Source organism: Panthera tigris, chromosome D1, assembly GCF_018350195.1.
Source record: "Panthera tigris isolate Pti1 chromosome D1, P.tigris_Pti1_mat1.1, whole genome shotgun sequence".
NCBI classification, from domain to species: Eukaryota; Metazoa; Chordata; class Mammalia; order Carnivora; family Felidae; genus Panthera; species Panthera tigris.
This window is the reverse complement of record NC_056669.1, coordinates 1,962,796-1,985,997: the sequence shown is the minus strand read 5'-3', so window position 1 is coordinate 1,985,997 and position 23,202 is coordinate 1,962,796. Positions and strand designations below refer to the sequence as shown.

At 39.2% G+C, this 23,202-nt stretch overlaps 2 protein-coding genes across 5 annotated transcripts in view; one reads left to right on the top strand and one right to left on the bottom strand.

The window, feature by feature from the left end:
* Positions 1–23,202, bottom strand: part of DYNC2H1 (dynein cytoplasmic 2 heavy chain 1) — a 342,976-nt gene that overhangs the window by 45,715 nt on the left and 274,059 nt on the right. For all 3 annotated transcript variants that reach the window (XR_006208595.1, XM_042959288.1, XM_042959289.1), the window contains exons 85-87: positions 16,139–16,228; positions 1,304–1,413; positions 267–348 (exon numbers count right to left, since the gene is read on the bottom strand). Coding sequence is in view for 2 of the 3 variants with exons in the window: in XM_042959288.1 (XP_042815222.1) it covers positions 267–348; positions 1,304–1,413; positions 16,139–16,228 (282 nt within the window). In the remaining variant the exon portion in view is untranslated. The remainder of the gene's footprint in view (positions 1–266; positions 349–1,303; positions 1,414–16,138; positions 16,229–23,202) is intronic.
* On the top strand, positions 16,810–18,024 carry LOC122231381. Of its 2 annotated transcripts, XM_042959291.1 has the most exons (3): positions 16,810–17,090; positions 17,260–17,428; positions 17,545–18,024. In XM_042959291.1, the coding sequence occupies exons 1-3, from the start codon at positions 17,031–17,033 to the stop codon at positions 17,910–17,912; spliced, it is 597 nt and encodes a 198-aa protein (XP_042815225.1). In that variant the 5' UTR covers positions 16,810–17,030; the 3' UTR covers positions 17,913–18,024. The 2 variants fall into 2 exon arrangements, with proteins under 2 accessions (XP_042815225.1, XP_042815224.1); XM_042959290.1 differs by having other exon boundaries at positions 16,810–17,428.

Genomic DNA, 23,202 nt, shown 5'->3' with positions numbered 1-23,202 from the left:
CCCAATAGAAGTTGAAGATTTTTATCATTCTGTACCAAAAGTTACATTTGCAAATATGTTGTGTCCCTAAGATTCCTATTTTTGCATTAGAAAAGATTGTTTTGTACAAGTTGTTTCATCCTGAATCTTAACTTGGATTTTTCACATAGGAAATACAATCTACTTCTGCTGACCTTGTACTCAAGAGAACAATGAGTTTGAGACTGGAGTCACACTTGGTAATATTAGTTTTAGACTTAGATAAACATCAAAAATTAATAAAATACCTTAATCTGCAGCTTTGCTTCTTGCAGTCGGCCTTTCCACGAAGCTACAAATTTCAGGCTATCTACAGAACAGCCCATCGCCCTGGAAAAGTAAAGCGTCAAATGTCAGCAAAAATAATCCTCAACAATTAAACTACCAAGAGTAACGGAAAACAGATAATTCCCTATTTATCTATAATTGAAATATTCACAATGTGCAAGTAATCAGAGCTCTTAAACGATGCACAGTATCTTAGGCTTTCTACTAAGTTTGTCAAGTTAACCGGTAATGTCAGTCTCCTCTTCAAGGCAGCACAAGTCCCTTAAGCATTCGGCCTTTCGTTTTTATTTTACCGTCTCCGTTTGACCGTGACCCTGAAATGCAGGCCCGTGGTAAGTGTCTCATAAATGCTTATCAGTTGAGCTGAAATGTTGGTATTTATACCACGATCCTAAGGCACTACAAATTGAAATCCCCCAATTTGTCTGTCTGTAAACAACAACTAAATTTGGTTCAGTTTATTTTTCCACCGTGCAGCTCTTTTATTACATTCTAATGTATTGAAAAAAAAAAATCAGTGTATACAGGACACAATCATCCAAGTGTGTTTTAAAAAAGAGCTCGATCTTAACTACCAAATCCTGCCCCCCACCAAGAAGCCTGGTCAGCAACGTCCAACAGAATTTTCTGCAGAAATAAAAACATCTTCATGCAGCGCAAAGTGGTAGCCACTGCGCAACTGGATGTGGCTGGTGTGAGTGAGAAATTACATTTTTACTTTTACTTCGTGTTGACCCCTTTAACTATACACGGCTCCATAGCACCTCCACCAGTCCTATCAGACAAGGCATGTCCGGATCAATCAGCAACATTTAAAAACCAAATTTCACCTGTTTCAATTCTAATAAAAAACATCGTCATTAAAAGCACTGCTTTTTAAACTCAAAGTTAACTGTGTTAAGAAATGTCAAGTATTAGGAAATAACACGACTCCCTTAATTCAATAGTCGGTTTACTTCTTGACAAGGAAGGACAGTAAGCGGAGACCTTCACTTACCGTGCAGTTTCCTGGCGAAGAGCGTTGAGAAACGTGTCTGGGTGGAACAGTTCTGACAGGTCAAGTGTATCAGAGAGAAGAGCCTGTTTCTCGGCTCTCTCTACCCAGCTCTAGAGGGGAAAAAAGAAGACAGAAACCCATTTAAAAACTCTGTAAACTTGAAAGACAAACTATTAAAGAACTCTTATGCAAAAGTAACATTTAATAAGACACTTATGCCGTTTCAAATTGCTTTGAAATAGAGTCTGGAAAAAAAAGAGATTTCTACTTTACACTGTGAAGTCTATTGTACTCTTTTTGACATATTTATCCATCATAAAAAAAGCTTCCTTGCACAACCTTCTGCTGGTAAAAATCCACTCAAAATAAAATGTCTAAAAGATGAAAAATAACGTAACACACAGCATGTGAGCGTGGGCTGGCGCCTCGCCTGGTCGTGGGCAGTCACCCCCAGTACGCTCAGCTGACCAACGGAGCACTGGGTGTGCGGCTGGAATCCTCAGGGCCTCCAAGTCCTGGAAATGCGACTCAGCTGGGGTCCAGTTCCAGCTCTCCGCGTAAATTTGCCCCCTCACTGAATCAAGCGTTAGAGAGGAGGGTAACGTCCAAAAAGAAAGGATTCTGTGTTAAAAGGTGTTTTTGAACAGACTTTTCTTCTTATCTGGCATTTTATAAATCCATTTATACTCCATTTGATGAAACACACATCACCATCAAGTATATGAGTAAAGTAAAAAATTACCATTTGGAACAAATAACAAAAACAACAAAGTCTTGTGCAACACTATGTGCTTTCCTTGTATTAACCCATTTTATGCTCACGACAGCACTGGAAGTTAGTGTGGTACTCGTTTTATAGTCAAGTGAGGAAACGGAGGCAGAGGAAATAAATTCGGGAGCCTTAAGTGATTTGTTTCTCTGCAATACCCCTGGCAGGTGCTCAGGTGACTTTAGAGGAGGATACCTTCCTGGTAACGTCTCAGTCGGTCTGTCATCTCAGCTTGTGCACAGAAATGGTACCAGGGTAACGTTGTGGGTACAAACTTGCAGAAACGTCACTTACTCCATAATCCCTAGGGAAAACTGTATCTATTTAATTTATAACTGTACAGAAAAGCTGTGTTTCATGCACTGTAATACCCTGCATTTACACCTGTCAGCCAGGTGTAGAACAGGAGAAACTACACTCTCCAAACCTACTGTTTGCATTAACATCTTAACGCACTTGACTAGTCCTTCTACCCCACAGCAAAAATGTTCCTATGTCCCTACTGTCAGTTGAAAATATGCTTATTTAAAAAGCAGAAACAACTTAAAAGAGAGCCCTTTAACAGACTACAATGATTTCCTCTTGGATATTATCCTTTAAAACAGTAACACTTCATATAGTACCTATTTTCAATCAAGTACATTTAAATTATTCATTGTTTATTTTGTTTACTCCTTATGAAATGTTTTTATTATCTCTGCCTTCTATTTTCATTAGCTAAACACAGCTAACAAATTATGCTTGTGTGATCTTTTGTTATAAGTAATATTTAAAGCATACATATTTCAAGTTAATACTATCATTCAATTAATTTCTTAAAATTAAATTTTATTTCAAAAATTTCAGAAGAGTTCTTGCCAGTAACAGATGCACATATGTTCAAATTAACTAAAAATTAAAGTGTGGCTGATAATCAGATTTTTACTTCAAGTCTGAATTAATAAAATAGCAAAAACAGGAAAAGCCTCTATAGTACAAATGTTTTTATTTGCCCGCAAGTGGCAGTGGGGGATCTTTTTGGTCTGTTAATCTTAAAGGTAGACTAAAGGAAAGGCATATTTGGTAAGATAAAGTTTAAATAACAAAGATTCTTTTAATATGTATACTGTCTTTGAATAGCAAACTTCACAGTAAAGGACACAGTGAAAGACATTTGAAAGATTACACTTAAACCTGCACATGGATGTTTACAGCAGCTTTGTTCCTAACTGTCGACACTGGGAAGCATCCAAGGTGTACTTCAGCAGGCGGATGGAGGAATAAAGCGTGGAGCATTAGACAACAGAATATGACTCAGCACTAAACAGCAAGGAGCTATCAAGCCATGGAAAGACATGGGGAATCTTAAATGCAAAGGACTCAGTTAAAGAAGCCAATCAGAAAAGGTGACATTAGTGTATGATTCCAATAACATAACCACCTTCTGGAAAAAGTCAAACTATGGAGACAATAAAAAGGACAGTGGTTAGCTGGGGTAGGGGAGGAGAGGATGAACAGGCAGGGATGGGGAATTTGCAGGACAGTGAAAACAGTCTGTAAGGTGCAGTAATGATGAGCATGTATCATTATGTATCTGTCCAATCCCATACACTGAAAATACCAACAGCAAATCTGAAGGTAAACTGTGGACACTGGGTGATTATAATGCGTTGATGTAGGTTCATCCTCTGTTAAAAAAAAAAAAAAAAACAACCCCAAAAGTTCCCCTCTGGTGAGTGATGTTGATAATGGGAGGCTATTCATGTGTGGTAGCATGGGGTATATGGGAAATGTCTGCACCGTTCCCTCAATTTTCTCATAAACCTAAAACATCTAAAACAGTAAAGGCTGCTTTATGTATTTATGTATGCATGTAATTTTGAGAGAGAGTGTGCATGCTCACCTACCTGAGTGGGGGAGGAGCAAAGGGAGAGGGAGAGAGAGAATCCCAAGCAGGCTCCATGCCCAGTGTGGAGCCCAACGTGGGGCTCATTTTCACCACCATGAGCTCATGACCTGAGCCAAAATCAAGAGTCAGACACTTAACCACTTGAGCCTCCCAGGTGCCCCAGTAAAGGCTATTTTAAAAACATTTAAACTCGGGGCGCCTAGGTGGCTCAGTCGGTTGAGCATCTGACTTTAGCTCAGGTCATGATCTCGCAGCTCTGAGTTCGAGCCCTACGTCGGGCTCTGTGCCGACAGCTCGGAGCCTGGAGCCTGCTTCGGATTCTGTGTCTCCCTGTCTCTCTGCCCCTAACCCACTCACATTCTATCTCTGTCTCTCTCAAAAATAAACAAACATTAAAAAAAATTTAAAAAAAGCATTTAAACTCATTTTTAAGAATAGAAATAAAGACACAAGTATAATAATCTTTAATGAGCAGCAATATGCACATATGGATTGGGCTTTCAACAAAGTTGTAGGTGTATTAGTTGAAAAATATTACTCAGTAAGTGTTTTTCTTTCCCCTTGGCTATTAGCCACTTTCTTTTTAAAGGATTATATCTGAGAATGAACGAAACATCTGGGTCTCTATGATTATGAAACTGTTTACCTCTAATTCTTCAAATGATGTATAATAAATGTAATTACGGAGATACGCAAATAAAGGGTTGGGTGAGTTTTTGAACACTGTGTGTGTACACACACACACACACTTAGAATTATAGGCAGTATAACTTCGAAACTGGAATGATCCACAGAGATCATCTAGTACAGTTCCCTTATTAGCACACAAATATAATGATGTTTTCCTAAGCAATATAGGACAGTTTCAAAATAATGCAATATTTGGGATGTCTGTGTGGCTCAGTGAGTTGAGTGGCTGACTGCAGCTCAGGTCATGATCTTATGGTTCATGGGTTCAAGCCCCGCATCGGGCTCTGTGTTGACAGCTCAGAGCCTAGAGCCTGCTTCACATTCTGTGTCTCCCTTTCTCTCCGCCCCTCGCCCTCTTGCACCCTGTGTCTGTCTCTCAAAAGTAAAATAAATACACGTTAAAATAAAATAAATAAAATAAAATAAAATACTGCAATATTTTATCAAAAAATATGCTAGTGATGGAAGCAGAACTTATGAATTCAAATGACATTCATTCACTCATTTAGAAGCATTTACTGAAAGCAAGGAGCCTATTATCTTGTTAGAGGAGATAAAACACGCACAAATGACTGATAAAAAGTATTAAGTGGAGACAGTCCAAGAAGATGCTGAATTTACCTCCTCCCACAGACACACAAAATCTGCATGCACCTATGGAGTAATTCCTCCTGGAGAAGAGCTGAGGACCAAATGAAAAGCTTCTGTACAATAAACAAAAAAGAGACTTATAGAGAAGGGCAGAAGACATGCGAAACAAGATAATGATGGAACCTCATTCCCAATGTGAAGACTGGCAGTGTGGGGAGATATCGCTGAGGGGCCTGCCCTCACAAGTGCCAACCCTGGGACAGAGCAACAAAACAGCGGTTTAAAGGGCACATAGACTAATACGGAAAGAAGACATTCTCAACATAATAAAGGCCATATATGGCAGACCCACAGCTAACATCATACTCAATGGTGAAAAGCTGAAAGCATGTCCTCTAAGATCACAAATAAAACAAGATTGTCCACTCTCCCCACGTTAATGTGACACAGTACTAGAAGTCCCAGCCACAGCAATTAGGCAAGAAAATGAAATAAAAGGTATCTGAATTGGAATGGAAGACTTAAAACTGTCACTATTTGCAGATGACATGATGCTATATATAAAAAACCCTAAAGATGTCACCAAAAAACTATCAGAACTATAAATGAATTAAGAAAAGTCACAGGATGCAAAACTAAGAAACCCAGAAATTTGTTGCATTTTTATACTTAATAATTAATTCCAAGAGAAGTTAAGAAAATAATCCCATTTATAATTATATCTAAAAGAAAGAAATACCTAAGAATAAATTTAATCAAGGAGGTAATACACCTGTACTCTGAAAATTGAGATATTTGATGACAGAAACTACTGAAAACACAAATAAATGGAAAGATATACCATGTTCATGGATTAGAAGAATACTGTTAAAAATGTCTGTGCCACCCAGGGGCGCCTGGGTGGCTCAGTCAGTTAAGCATCCGACTTCGGCTCAGGTCATGATCTCACAGCTTGTGAGTTCGAGACTCGTATCTGACTCTGTGTTGACAGCACAAAGCCTGGAGTTTGCTTCAGATTCTGTGTCTGTCTGTCTGTCTCTGTCTCTCTCTCTCTCTGCCCCTCCCCCACTTGCGCTCTCTTTCTCTCTCTCTCTCAAAAATAAATAAAAACATTAAAAAATTTTTTTAATTAAAAATAATGTCTGTGCTACCCAAAGCTATCTACAGATTCAATCCCTATCAAAATACCAACAGTATTTTTCACAGAACTATAACAAAGAATCCTAAAATTTGTATAGAACCATCAAAGACACCAAACAGCTAAAGCAACCTTGAGAAAAAAGAAAAAAGCTGGAGTTATCACAATCCCACAATTCAAGATATACTCCAGAGCTGTACTAATCAAAGCAGTATGGTACTGGTACAAAAACAAACACACTGATCAATGGAACAGAATAGAGAGCCCAGTAATAAACACATGTTTCTATAGTCAATTAATGGACAAGGAGGCAAGAATATACAATGTGGAAAAGACAGTCTCCTCAAGAAATGGTGCTGGGGAAACTGGACGGGTACATCCAAAGAATAAAACTGCACCACTTTCTTATACCATATATGAAAATAAATTAGTAATGGATTAAAGATTTGAATTTAAGACCTGAAACCATAAAACTCCTAGAAGAAAACAGGCAGGAAGCTCTTAGCAATGTTTTTTTTGCAACAGTCACCTCAGGCAAAGTCAACAAAAGCTAAAATAAAGAAGTAAAATTCCATCAAATTAAAAAGTCTTAGCAGAGTGAAGGAAACCATGAACAAAACAAAACATCAACCTACCTAATGGGAGATTTATACAAATCACACATTTCATAAAGGGTTAATCTTCAAAATACATAAAAAATTACATAAATTAATACAAAAAACATTAAAAAAACAAGCAGAGGACTTAGACATTTTTTTTTCTAAAGAAGACATACAAATGGCCAATAGACATGTGAAAAGACGCTCAGCATCCCTCATCATCAGGGAAAACCACCATAAGCTATCACCTCATACCAGTCAGACTGACTAATATCAAAAGGACAAAAAGTAGCAAGTCCTGGCAAGAATGTGGAGAAAATGAAACACTCACGCACCATTTCTGGGAATGTAAATTGCTACCATCATTATGGAAAACAGTATGGAGGTTCTTCAAAAAATTAAAAATAGAAATACCATACAATGCAGCAATTCCATCTCTAGATATATGCTCCAAGAAATTGAAAACACCAATTTGAAGAGATATATTCACCACTGCTGCCCTATTTGTAACAGCCAAGATGTTGAAGCAGTCTGAGTGTCCTTCAACAGATAAGTGGATAAAGAAGACTGGATATATATACAATGGCCTATAACTCAGCCAATAAAAAAGAATGAAATCTCACCATTTGCAAAAACAATGGTGGACCTAGAAGGTATGGTAAACAAATCAGAGAAAGAGAAAGACAAATACAGTACAATCTCACTTATATGTGGAATCTAAAAAACAAACAAACAAGAGAAAACAGGAACAGACTTACAGATATAGGAAAGAAACCGCTGGTTACGATAGCAGGAAGGTTATGATGGACCAGGCAAAATAGAGAAAGACATTTAAAAGGTACATGCTTAAAGTCATGAAATAAACAACTCATAGGTATGTATTGTACAGCACAGGGAATACAGTTAATAATATTGTAATAACTTTGTAATATGACACATTGTTAACTAGACTTACGGGGATCATTATTAAATGAATAGTCATGTTTGAATATTTTGTGTAATGTCTAAAACGTACATAGTCATGTAATGTTCTGTACATCTCTGTGACGTACATCACTATGACATACATGTAGAACCAGCAGGATGTTCTATGTCAATTATAATTCAATTAAATAAAAAGGGTATTACGTGGAAAGCCACAAAAGAAATGAATAATGTCTCATGAGAGTTCTACTCCTCTATGAACCAATATATATAGAATTTTGAAGGAAAAATTTTTTCCCTTAAAAATTTTGTATCTAGTTAACTTACATTTCATTTGTTAATACAACTAAGTATCACAACTAAGCCTATATATATACAGGCTAGAGTTCAGAAAATAAATACACCACAATTGTATCTGTTCTTTTAAACATTACTCAAAAATATTCTTTAATTGTTTTAAATATTTAGTCAAAACTAAGATTTTTAAGGATGTATAAATCAGAGGCTAAAGCTATTGGTTATCAGTAATGAAATCAGTTACATATAGAATTAAATCTATATGATTTCTATAACAAATTAAATCCCCATAATAAACTTTTTGAGATGACTTCAAAGGGCAAAAAAAAAAACCCCAAAAAACATCAGTTACATAAACCAAAAAAACAAAAATATCACTTCAAGTGTTCATACACACTTATGAAATATGTCATGTATCCATACAAAAAAAATTGAACTTCCATCTCTGATCAAAATGAGATGAAAATGTAAGAATTTAATATTTTATAAAGGTAGCATCAGAGATCATTGGGGAATGGAAAAAATATTCAATTGATATTGTTGGCGAGAAATGGTTTAGTGCTTGAGAAAAGTTAAATCTTTAATTCACATTCCAACCTAAAATTACACCCCTTAGCATTCAGAGTAGAATATTATTCCACAGATTAATGGGAAAGAAAAGAAAACCAATTTAAGATGAGGAAGTAAAGATGTATCTATTATGGGGGACTTTTTTTTTTTTTTTTTTTTTTTTTTTTTTTTTTTTTTAAAAAGAGAGGTGTCTGGTGGCTCAGTTGGTTAAGGGTCTGACTTCAGCCCAGGTCATGATCTCACAGTTGGTGAATTTGAGTCCTGCATCAGGCTCTGTGCTGACAGCTCAGAGCCTGGACCCTGCTTCAGATTCTGTGTCTCCCTCACTCTCTCTCTCTTTGCCACTCCCCCAGTCATGTTCTGTCTCTTTCTCTCTCAAAAATAAATAAAAACATTTAAAAAATTAAAAAATATAAATAAGAAAAAACTTACAGTACATACTATTTTGAATATATAAAAATATAAAGTAAAAAGCACTGAAAGTAAATTTGGAAATATGTTTTCACATATATGAAAATAAATTAATAACAATCATAGACTGTTTACACTTATTGAAACATGAAAGGTAAGATTATCTTTAATCTTACAGAAATTCTAAAACTAAGATAATATTTTAGTCCAAAAGAATAGCAGAATAATAAATGATAATGCTCAAAGTTTGGTAGTATGAAATGTGGACAAAATTTTAGTAGGAGTGTATACTGATACAGTATTTCTATAAAGAAACGATGAAATGTGCCAGACCTTCAAAAATATGCAAGGTGGTTTACTTGGTGATTCCTTTTCTCAGAATGCTAATTAAAGAAACAATGAAGAGGGGCACCTGGGTGGCTAGTCAGTTAAGCATCTGACTCTTGATTTCAGCTCAGGTCATGATCACATGGTCAGTGGGTTCAAACCGTGTGTCGGGCTCTGTGCTGGCAGCGTGGAGCCAGTGTGGGATTCTCTCTCACTCTCTGTCTGTCCCTCACCCACTTTCTCTCTCTCTTTCTCAAAGTAAATAAATAAACTTAAAAAAAACCAAAGAAGAGACTATTATACATAGCTTGCTAATTTAAAATTATTTGTAATATTAAGAAATTGTAAGGGTAATAAACATAATAAAAATTAGAAATTCAAATGTGGTAAATCAATACAATAAAAATTACATAGCAACAAAAAATTAGAAATTCAAATGTGGTAAATCAATACAATAAAAATTACATAGCAATAAAAACTGGTATTTGAAAAATATTTAATGACACTATAAATATTCATGACCTAATGTATTCATCAGAATGTAAAAACAGATACATAGTATGAACCTAATTATGTGAAAACATTTAAATATGTAAAAAATACTGAAAAAAGTATATGAAAATATATCATTTTAGCTAGGCCTGGCCAATAGCCTATTAACAAATATATTTTTTTATAAATAAAAGCAATTAGTATAAAAAGAAATGCATTAATAAACTGATGTCACTTTATTTTGTTTTAAGGTACCATTTTCTTGGAAAAAATGTTTAAGGTAAATAAATATTTTAGGCAATCACAAGAATGCACAATGGGGAAAGACACCTATTCAATACAAGGCACTGGGAAACTGGATAGCTACATGTAAAAGAATGAAACTGGACCACTTTCTTATACCAAACACAAAAATAAACTCAAAATGGATTAAAGCCCTATATGTGACACAGAAAACCACCAAATATCCTATAGAGAGCACAGACAGTCATTTCTCTGACATTGCCATAGCAACTTTTTTTCTAGGTATGTCTCATAAGGCAAGGAAAACAAAAGCAAAAACAAACTACTGGAACTACATCAAACTAAAAAGCTTCTCCAGAGAAAAGGAAACCATCAACAAAAGAAAAAGGCAACCTACTGAATGGGAAACAATTATTTGCAAATGATATATCTGATAAGAGGTTGATATCCAGCATACATAAAGAAATAAATAAACAATCCAATTAAAAAATGCTCAGAGGATCTCAACAGACATTTCTTCAAGGACGACATGCAGATGGCCAACAGACACATGAAAAAATGCTCAACATCAGTCATCATCAGGGAAATACAAATCAAAACCACATTGAGATACCACCTCACACCTGTCTGAATGGCTAAAATCAAAATGAAAAGAAATAACAAGTGTTGGTGAAGATGTGGAGAAAAATGAACCCTCATGCCCTGTTGCTGGAAATGTAAACTGGTGCAGCCACTCTGGACAACACTGTGGAATTTCCTCAAAAAATTAAAAATAGAGACATACTGTTAGGTATTTACCAAAAGAAAATGAAAATACTAATTCAGAGGGATACATTGACCCCTATGTTTATTGCAGTATCATCTACAATAGCCAAGACATGGTTGTAACCTAAGTGTCCATCAATAGGTAAATGGATAAAGATGTATGTGTGTGCACGCATGAACACACACACACACACACACACACACACACACACACACACACACACAGAGGGGACTATTACTCAGCCAGAAAAAGGATGAGATTTTGCCATTTGCAACAACATGGATGGACCTAGAGGGTATCATGCTAAGTGAAATAAGTCAGACCGAAAAACACAAATACCATATGATTCTGCTCATAAGTCAAACATAAAGAAAACAAACACATGAATAAACCAACAAAAGCAGAAGCAGACCTACAAATACGTAGAACTGACAGCTGCCAGGGATCTTAGGGATGGGCAAGTTGGGAGAGGGGGAGAGGGAGGTACAGGATTCCACTTATGGAATGAGTAAGTCACAGGAGTAAAGGCAAAGCCTAGAGAATACGGTTCAGGATACTGTAACAAGAACGTGGGACAGATGGCAGCCACACTGTGCATAATGTATAAATTTGTCAAATCATCAGGTGAGCAGAAAGCATATCTGTGTGGCTTAAATCCATTTAGATTACTGGACACTTGATCTATGATCTACCTTGGTAAATGTTCTGCATTAGAAAAGACTGTATATTCTGTTGATGTTGGATGTAATGTTCCATTGTTATTAAGTTAATTAAATGCTGTTCAACTCTTAGATAACTTTACTGATTTTCTGCCTCTTATTTAATTACTGAGAGCAATGTTCTGCCATCTCCAACTTTAATGATGGATTTACCTATTTCTCCTTGCATTTCTATCAGTTCTTGCTGCATGCATTTTAAAACTATTAGAAATGGAATGTTTAGCATTGTTATTTTCATAATTTGATCACCTTATCATTATAAAATAATCTTCATTATCTCCCGTTATATTCTTTTCTGTGAAACCTGTTTTGCCTGATATTAAGACAGCTAAATGTTTTTGTTGGTGTTTTGGGGTTTTTTTGACTAATGTGATCATGGCATAGTTTTCTATCATTTTACTTTTAATCTATTTGTGTCTTTATATTTAAAGGGCAATGCCTTGATGCCTTATAGCAGTCATATTTCAATTTTGTTTTCTCCAATCTGATAGTTTTTGTCTTTTAGTTGGTGGCTTTGAATACATGTATGTTTATAAAAATGATACTTGATAGCTTATTTTATTATTTAGGAAAAAACTGAGCTTATAAATTGCCATGTCTTATATAAGAAAATCTTAGAGTTCAAGACAAAAATAGAATTCAGTGAGTACAATTATGGCTTCAATTTGTTTTTAGATGAAACTTAAAAATACTGTTTTTAAATGAAAGTTCAAAAATCAGAAATTTTTTTTACCATAATCATGCCTTAAGATTATTTTTAATTACAAATATTCTAGTCATATGTGATAACGACTATCATTTCGAATCATAATTTTTGTATGTGAGGAATATTTGATAAACATAAAATTCAGTGTGACTTGGTTTATCAATAGTGCTCTTGACTCACTGATTATGTGGTTGAAATTAAGGCAACTGTATTCTTCAAATGGATTACTTTAGGGAAAAACTGGATAAAGCAGTTCTCTTTTGATAACTAAGTGGTGTCTGGGGGCCTCCATGAACACTTAAATCAAGCACGTCTGATGCGTGCATTACAAATAATGAAACTTAAAGAAGATATGTCGAAGACCGTGTGCACCTGCTGGCGGAACCCAGCAGCCCTCCGTGCAGGTGCCCCTCAGGCCTAGTCTCAACACCTCATTGACACGCTCCAGCCACGTGGACTGGGCCTTTTATTCCTTAGGTAAGCAAAGCCCATTCCTGTCCCAGATTCTGCACGTGCTGGCTCGTCCCCCTAGACTTTTCTCTCTGGCACGCCCACGGTTTGCCTTCTCACTCAGCTCAAGCCTCTGTTCACACGTCCCCTCCTAAGAGAGGCCTCACCTGAGCACACTGGCTCCACCCTCTCCAACCCACTCACCTTCCAGCTCCCTTAACTGACACCAATCTTCTTCAGAGCATCCTAATATTAACTGGAAATACGGATCAGTTCCACTTTAATATTTGGCTAAGATCTATTACTTGCCTTCACTCTCTGGTAATCCGAGTAAGTAGATGCCGACTGTAAACAATTCCTGACATCCCAGAAATGAAGACTCGTGTTTGTAAAGCACAGATGTTACTAATCTAGTAAGTGTGATGTTATTAATGCCAACCAGCCATGACATTTAGATCTACTTTACTTTATTTACCATTGTATATGGATCAGGCATTTTATAGGACACTTGGAGTGAAAATAACCTCTTATCTGCTCTATAGGTTGAAATTCTTGGTCTCAAGTATAATTATGTACTTGTTGCAAGAATAAAATTTTAAAAATAACGACTGTGAAACTGTTCATGTTATGGGAAGAGATTGAGAACTCTGTATTTCAGTAAGGGGAGAAACAGGATGATAATAGAAATCTTAAGAGAGAATGCAGCAGCTAGATAAGCATAGGAATAATGTTGGAAGCATTTTAGGAAAAAAATATTAATAAAAATGTAATAACAAAGTATGGTATACCTGTTGGCTATGGTGAAATCCAAATCTTTGTAAAATTGTTTGACATATTTGCACCTGCAACATTAAATAAAACACTGAAGAAAAAAAGTGAATTCTAGGTGAGCGAGTTGTCTTTAAGCACGAGTCCTTCGAGAGGAGGATCTAGCTGGGGCTATGTCCCATCTGAGAGGAGACAGAACAATGGCCCTCAGCTGTGTTGCCTTAAAGTTTCCCTAGGAGGAAAACGTCTCCTATTGTTTACCAGAATATCTAACAGAAGTCATCTTCAATTGAAACACAAAAACAAAAAAGAAAAAGAAGAAATGAGACCCACCAAATATTTTCTCACTTAGTAAGATTTCACAGACCAGACATTAAAAGAATACTTATTTAGGAAAATTTTCTACTGAGGTTTTAAAAATCCAGGAAGGTTAAAAAAAAAAAAAAAAAAGCTTCACACGTCATTCAAGTAGCGTTTCCAGGACAGGAGTACAAAAGGAGTTTGCAGATTTACTTAAGGAGTGGATGTTACATCCAGGGTCTTCCTAGACACTGTATTACTGAGAACGCTTTCCTGAACTGTGTGCACTGTGCACACAGGAGTAGTGTTAGTGGTAGTACCACTGCACAGTCCACGCCCCCAGTGTCCAACCACAATTAGATGGGCGTGTGGCGTGTGCAACAATTAAGTGGGCGTGCGTCATGTGCCACCCCAATATGACAGGCTCACATTGTGCGACACCACATCAGGGGGGTGTGTGTCGTGCGCAATCCCACTCAGGCGGGCGCTTGTCGTGTGCAGCCCCAATCTGGCGGGCGGGTGTTATGTGCAACCCTGACCTGGCGGGCGGGTGTTGTGTGCAACCCCGATCTGGTGGGCGTGTGGTGGGCGTGTGTCGTGTGCAACCCCAATCTGGTGGGCGTGCACAACCCAGCGTCCTTCAAGGCGGGGCAGGCGCACTCACACCAGCGCGGATGCCCACTTCCCTCGCCTGCCCCGGAGTCTGCAGCTGTGAAGAACTGAGCACAGCAGAGCACAGTGACCCAGGCAAGAGGCACAGCCAGGATCCTGTCGTCGGGCCACCACCACTGACAAATACAGGGACGGCTGTCATGGGGTCAGGAGCCAACGTCTGGAGTTTTGCTCCCCGCCCCCTGGGGTGTTGACCCGCGTTGTCAGATGGGACAGCCTCCAACTGCAGCAGCACCCCCCCTCCCCCACAATGCCGGCACCTGCCGGCCACGCCCCCTCCGGCCGCACAGCCCCGGCTGACCCAGAAGACTGGGCCACAAGGACAGACGGCAGTGTGAGTAGGGCACTCAAGGAAACCCACCCGCAGGTGGCTCCATCATTTGCATTGCGGCGTCCCGCCCCCTTCCACGGGGGCCCTCCCGGGACGATGGCCAACTGGAGTATGCGCGCAAAGTCGGGAGGGGTTGTGACAATGACCAGGTGGGAGGGAAGAAACCACCAAGACCCCAACATGTCGGGTCAGCGCACCGCCATTCCATGGCAGGTCACAGAGCTACAGGATGCGGACCACACTCTGGAGTTGTCTTGCTATGCAACTAATAACCTGGGCTCTGGCAGATATGACCCAAGACTTGAGACACCCAGAGAAGTCCTGACTGGTACGGGTGCCCAGGTTGCTGACCTCACCAGCACTCACTGGGTACTTGCAGGGGGACAGTGTGCCACAACCACGCTTGCCGTTTAAACATCCTCTGCCTGTTTGCTGCTGTCAACATCTGCTCATTATGCCAGTCCAGCGAGCTGCTGAGATTGGTATGCATGTGGTAAGAGCGAGATGCAGACAAAAATTCAGGGAAGACTTTGTTGTCCTGAAAGCCAATTAGGCTGCTGTATTGTCACATTTCTAGAACCAAGGCTTATCTTGTGCACAAATAGCACAGTGGATAGGACTGCTTCCCTAAAGCTGCAGATCACCACAGACCACAGACTGCCACTTACTACTCCAGATGTGCAAGCCAGCTGAGCACAGGCAGAAGTTATGAGCTGAAAGTGTTGACACTACCGTCCCTGTACAAAATTTAACTCCTAAAATCCCGTGATGCTATCGCTATAGTAATAGCTCTATTTTACTGGGTAGTATTTCAGTTATGTACCCTACGTTCATTCTAGGATCGTGACAACAGTTTAAGGTTTACCTGTATATTCATCTTAAATCTCAGGGTTTGGGCCAAGATTTTTTTTTTCCATGAATTCTAATAGTAATCTATTTATTTGTTTTTTTTTAATCTATCTCCTTCCCCCCAAATTAGAGATCCCCGTTGATAAGAACTCATGGTTCCCTCATTACTTGTTATTTTTAAAGAATGCTACATAAACCCTGACGACGGAACGAGAAATGAATGTGCGGTGCTTCGCATACAAAATCATTCTCACCAGCTGCCGCACACGTGATCTCCATACCCATGTCTGTAACACCGCGTCAGACACCGGGGTCACTGACCAACGGACCCTTACCTGTATCGCAAGGGCACGAGCCACGAGGCCTCTCAGGTACTGTAAGGGGTCTTCTGGGCCTTCCCACCTGCTCTGCCATGCCACAGGACACTGCAACAGAAAAAGGCTCCAGTGTTACATATAAAAGACCTTTCAACAGCGGTGTGATGGGGAAAATGTTTTGGCATAATCCACATTATGTGTGTCATGAATTTATTTTCTTGCAATATGTCTTTTTTTCTCTTATCACAGTAAAAATGAATGACACAGAATGGATTCATTTGTTTCTCTCAAAAGAGATTCTTTAAAGTAAAAATTCTTGAAAGAATAAAAGCATCAATAGGCAGATACAGAGCAGCAAGCCAGTTGTCCCACGACAATACTTAGTCCAGAAAGAAGTCACATCAAATCCGACAAGTTCATTTTATCAGTGGTCAAGAATGTTTAACAAGTCTTGGCTCCTATAGACATTCCTTAAACTATAAACAGAACAAAATATAATAGAACTTCCATCCCAAAACCACACTCAGAAAAGAAGACATTTAAAAAGTGCTCTAAATTGAAGTTAAATAAGTAAATAAAACCATTCTACATCAGTTTTCTGTTTAACATCTGACCTCATTCTCCACTGTGTACACTTCTTTCCCGCACAATATTTGTTAGTTCATGTTCGTCCTATCACACCTCTTCTGTGAGGGTTTGCTGGACTTTGCAAACATGACAAAAATATCACTCAAACTTCTGAACTTGAGCGATAAGGAGAGAACATCGATGTGACACCCCAGAACACTGATTGTGTAGTTGAGAAAAAACACTGTAGAATGTATCAACAATGCATGGAACACAAACATTATGACGATGGGAATTCAGGGTGCAGGACGACCTTCGGAAACATGTGGTTCCGTTACCTTCCATGTGTAAAGTGAGCCTTCTCAGGAATGTGCCAGAGAAGTGCCGGAACTGTGCTTTGAAGGTGTGGGGAGTTTAACATGACTCCAAATCCTTCGACACGCCTCCCACTGAGGCCTGACCTGGGCGCTCCTCTCCTCAAACGGGGGTCCTGTGACCACAGCAGCAGTTTCATGTACAGTTTCGGGACCAGGCCTCAAGAAATCGATTGCTTGTATTTTCTGTCTTTTCAGACTTTTCAGCTTGGAAGCCATCCACCATTGGTGAAGCCCAAGTTTTGGAGAGGCCCATGTGGCGACGGGCTGAGGTTTCCTGCTTCCAGCCAGCACAGCCTTGCCAGACCTGTGACGGAGCTGTGTGGAACAGACAAGCTTTCTTCACCAAGCCCCACCCAAATTTCAGGTTTCTAAGCTGAAAATAAATGAATTTTTAAAATAATGTTTAACCCAGTAGATTTTGGTGGAATTTGTCATATGGCAGGACGACTGATGCAGATTTCGGTACCTTCCCGTCGACAGTGAGGTCAGTGTCCCCCGATGTGAGGACGAGCTCAGCGGCAAGCTGGCAGGCAGGACGAGGCACAAGTGATGCTGTGTCGTGGTTTCCAGGTCCAGGCCTCACGATGAGCACCTTTCATCGTCTGTGTCGTGGGGCATACCATCTCAGAACCAAGATACGACACTGTAAGGGAGTGAAGCGGCCCGAACGGAGAGGCCCACGGAGACATGCCCCCACGAGGAGTAACCAGTGTCTCCAGCCATCGTCCTGCGGAGTTCCCAGCCACTCATCAGCAACGACATGCCAGCCTGTGAATGGACATCTTGCAAGAAGATCCTCTGGGTCCAGGCTGAGCAGACACAGCTGGTGTCACACGGACCAGAGATAAGCCTGCCCCACCAGATCCTGCCAAAACTCTACATTCATGAGCTAAATACGTTGATTCTTCTTGTTTTCAGCCATTAAGTTTTGGGGTCATTTACCAGGTAGCAATAAGTAATTGATAAACTAGGCTTTCACACTCTTCAGTATTCTGATTTCTTACTGTAGAAAGATAGCTTCTTTTCCTGGCTTATTACATAAATGGTATGTTACTGCAGACACCCCCAACGATCCCTGCCAGCTGGCACTCATGCCTTGGTGAAACCCCCTCAGCGGGAGGATGAACTGGTTCCAGTGACTAGATTCTGATGGAAGAATACAGCGAAAGGGATGGGATGCCACTTTTCAGATTACATTACAACATACTGTAGCTTCTGTGCTCTCTCTCTCTCTCTCCCGTGTTCACTCTAGGTGAAAAAGTTGCTAGGCTGTGAGCCTGCTTATGAAGACATCCATGGACATATGATCAGTCCCCCATCAGTAGGGCCCAGAGGCCCGCCAACCGCCAGGCTGCTGATGCCCTTGGCAGCTGCGAGGACCACAGCTCTAGACAGCACCTGGTTGTGGAGGTGCAGGAGACCCGAGTACTCGCTAAGTCACACGAAGACTCCTGAGCTGCAGAGACTGAGACACTATACATTCTGGTCATTTATACCACTCAGTTTTATGGCAATTTGCTATGTAGCAACACGTAACAGAGAGAGTTAGCAATATTAGTGTCAGGGTAGTTAGCTACCCTGTGTGTGAGTCAGGTTACTACACTCCACGGATGTGGAAGTCTTGATTGTTCAACTCGGCACTTCCGTAAGGAGTGTGGACAGTGCTAACCTGTGAACATGTGCAGGACGGGCAGGAGTGTTCAGGAGACTTTTCCAAGAATGAAAGATCTGGTGGGCACCCCTTCTCTCCGCCGCATGCACACAGACGCTCCCACCAGCGGGGATGAGTGAGAACACCGCCACCTAGCTGGCTAACGGCGTACCTCCTGTGCTGAGCTCTCTGGCGGCCGTGCTCCAGCCAACCGGCCCTCAGCCTGAGTCCGTCTGCCGCACCGTCACAAGCAGGACACCGCAACGGCAGCGCTGACAAGGGCCAGCGACACTTCCAAGTGACTGCTGCCCTGGGGAGAAGGAAAGATAACCGAACACACCTTCGGCTTCGACTGCAGCCCTGGCAGTGGGCTGGGGGCAAACACCTGGGCTGACTGCAGGCCCACCTCCGGTGAAACCTGGGGGGACAAGGCTGGCCCAGTGCCCTGTACTTCGGCACTACTGCAGCTCTGGGGAACAACCGATCCGACCAAACTCTAGCCAAAGGTGCCCCAGACTGGCTCACTAACAACACAGGGACCACACCCGGCCCACAACAGGCAAAGACAGCCTCTGCAGACGACCGGCCTGAAGGCAAAGGGATCTCGGCCACAAAAGGACACACACAACACACGTGGGAGACACCTTGGAAGGACACGCCAGGACCTCTTCCTCATAAGGACACTAGTTTCAAGAGCGGGAGACATAGCCAACTTTCCTAACACACAGAAACAGACACAGAGAGTTAGACAAAATGAGGACATAGAGGAATCCATCCCAAATGAAAGAACAGGACGAAATCATAGAAAGACACCTAAAGGAAAGGGAGATAATATGCTTGATAGAGAACTTAAAGTAATGTCATACATGAATTGACACTTCTCCAAAGAAGACACCCAGATGGCCAACCAACATGAAAAAATGCCCAACGTCACTCATCATCAGGGAAAGACAAATGAAAATCACACTGAGATACCACCTTCCACCTGTCAGAATGGCTCACATTAACAACTCAGGCAACAACAGATGTTGGCGAGGATGCGGAGAGATAGGATCTCTTTGGCACTGCTGGTGGGAATGCAAACTGGTGCAACCACTCTGGAAAACAGTATGGAGGTTTTAAAATAGAAAATTAAAAATAATTAAAAATAGAACTACCTACGACCCAGCAATTGCACTACTAGGTATTTATCCAAGAGATACAGGTATGCTGTTTCGAAGGGACACATGCACCCCCATGTTTATAGCAGCACTATCGACAATAGCCAAAGTATGGAAAGAGCCCAAATGTCCATCGATGGATGAATGGATAAAGAAGATGTGGTAGAGTATTACTCGGCAATCAAAAAGAATGAAATCTTGCCATTTGCAACTACGTGGACGGAACCAGAGGGTGTTATGCTAAGCAAAATTAGTTAGAGAAAGACAAATATCATACGATTTCACTCATATGAGCACTTTCAGACACAAAACAGATGAACACAAGGGAAGGAAAGCAAAAATAATATAAAAACAGTGAGGGGGACAAAACAGAAGAGACTCTTAGAGAACAAATAGAGGGTTGCTGGAGGTGTAGTGGGAGGGGGGATGGGCTAAATGTGTAAGGGGAATTAAGGAATCTACTCCTGAAATCACTATATGCTAACTAACTTGGATGTATTAAAAAAATAAATAATAAAAAAGAACATACCTATCAATAATTACTTTATTGTGAATGGAATCACACTCTAATTAAAAGACAAAGGGTGACAGAAGGGATGAAAAACCAAAACCCATCTATATGTAGCCAGAGGAGATTCCTTTTAGACCCCAAAACACATGCAGATTAGAAGTGTGGGGATGGAAAAACATTTCTCATACAAATGGAAGAGAAAAGAAAGCTGGGGTAGCAACAGTTAAATTGGACAAAATACACTTTAAAACAAAGACTGTAGGGGCCACTGGGTGGCTCAGTTGGTTAAGTGTCTGACTTGATTTCGGCTCAGGTCATGACCCTGTGGTTTGTGGGTTCGAGGCCTATGTCAGGCACTGCAACGACAGTGTGGAACCTGCTTGGGATTCTCTCTCTCCCCTCTTTGTCTGCCCCTACCCCACTCATGCTTGATTGCGTTCTCTTTCTCTCTCTCTCAAAATAAATAAACTTAAAAAAAAATGACACTATCCAACAAGAAGACACAAGAATTGCAAATATTTAATCACCCAACATGAAAGAACCCAAATACATAGAGCAACTATAAACAAACATAAACAAAATAATCAATACTAACACAATCCAAATTCATTCTATGAGGCCAGCGTAAAACACACAAAGACATTACAAAAGAAAAGAAAAAGGCCAGTATCACTGATGAATACAGATGCAAAAATTATCAATAAAATATTAACAAACCAAATTCAGCAATACATTAAAATAATCATTCACCAAGATCCAAGTGGAATTACTACCAGAATGCAAGAATGGTTCAATATCCACAAATCAATCAACTTACCTACTTTCTAATTCTAGAACACTTTCATTACACTCTAAAAATAATCTGTATCTATGTAGTCACTTCTTCATTTCCCTATTAACAGAGGATGATTTTTAATTGATTTTAGCCTTCTGTAATTGCTTTCAATGATATTTTGCAGTTTTTATTGTACAAGTCTTGCTCTTTTTTCTTAATTTATTTCCCTGTATCTACTCTTCAATACTATCATAAGTGGAATGGCTTTCCTAATTTCCTTTTGGATACTCTAAATACTAAAATCTAGCATTCACTGCTACTGTATAGAAATGCAACTGACTTCAGTATATTTATATTCTTATTGTAACTTTCATATTCATTTCCCTAATGATTAATGATACTAAGAATTTTTCACGTTTCCTTGTCATTTGTGTACTTTTTTATTTTTTAATTAAGTGTAGTTCACACAGTTTTATCTTAGTTTCACGTGTATGATATGATTCAACAATTCTATACATTACTCAGTTCTCATCTAGATTAGGTGTACTCTTAATTCCCTTTATCCATTTCACTCATACTCCCATCACCTCTCTGCTGGCAACCACCATTTTGTTCTCTGTATTTAGAGACTTTCTGATTGTCTCATTTTTCCATTGCTGATTTTGTTTCTTGAATTGCACACATGAGTGAAATCATACAGTATTTCTCTCTTATTTCACTTAGCACTGTACCCTAGGGATTCATCTGTGTTGCTGCAAAAGCAAGGATTTCATGCTTTTTTACTACTGAACAATATGCCATCGTATACATACACACACATGCACACACCATATCTTCTGTATCTATTGATCTGGATGTGTGTGGATGAACCATCCAAATCCTTACACCATACACATAAATAAACTGAATAATGATTAAATACGTAAATGTACCTGAAACCATAACAATCCTAGAAGAAAACAAATAGCGATTTCTTTAACATCATAGAAAACACTTTTCTAGATATGCTCCTCAGGCAAGGGAAACAGAAGCAAAATTAAAGTATTTGGACTACACCAAAATAAAAAGCTTTTGCACAGAAAGGAAATAATCAACAAAAGGAAAAGACAACACACTGAATGGGAGAAGCTATTTGTAAATAATCTATCTGATAAGGGGTAAATATCTAAAATATATAAAGAACTTGTACAACTCTACGCACACACACACACAAAAACCAAATAATCTAATTTAAAAATGGGCAGAGAACCTGGATAGACATTTTTCCAAAGAAGACATACAGATGGCCAAAAGATACTTAGAAAGATGCTCAACATCACTCATCATCAGGAAAATGCAAATCAAAACCACAATGAGATTTCACCTCACATCTGTCAGAATGGCAACAATCAAAAACACAAGAAAAAACAAGAAATAAAAATCAAGTGTCACCATGGATGTAGAGAAAAAGGAATCCTTGTGCACTGTTGGTGGAAATGTAAATTGGTGCAGCCACTGTGGAAAACAGTATGGAGACTACTCAAAAAAATGAAAAACAGAATTAACATATGATCCAGTAATCCCACTATTGGGTATTTACCCAACAAAAATGAACACAAGAATTTGAAAAGATACATGCAGACACCCCTATGTTTATTGCAGCATTATTTACAAAAGCCAACATAGGGAAGCAACCCAAGTGTCCTCCCATACATAAATGGGTAAATAAAATGTGGTATATGTATACCTTCTTGTTAAAGTGTCTAATCAAGTATTTTTTAAAAATTTGGAATGCTTGTCTTCTCATTATTAGTTATACTTCAAAAATTTCTACATACATGTTCCTTTGTTGAATATGTCTAGTTAATCTTTCTCCTGTCTGTGGCTTACATTTTATATTCAAAACAGTATAATCAATTTGGGGGTAATTTTTATATGTTTGGAGATACAGGTGTAGGTTTTTAATTAATTTTTTTTTGGCTTTGGCTCTTCAATTGTTCTATACTATTAAAGAGATTTTCCTTTCTCCCTTTTAATTGACATAGTATATTTGGTGAAAATC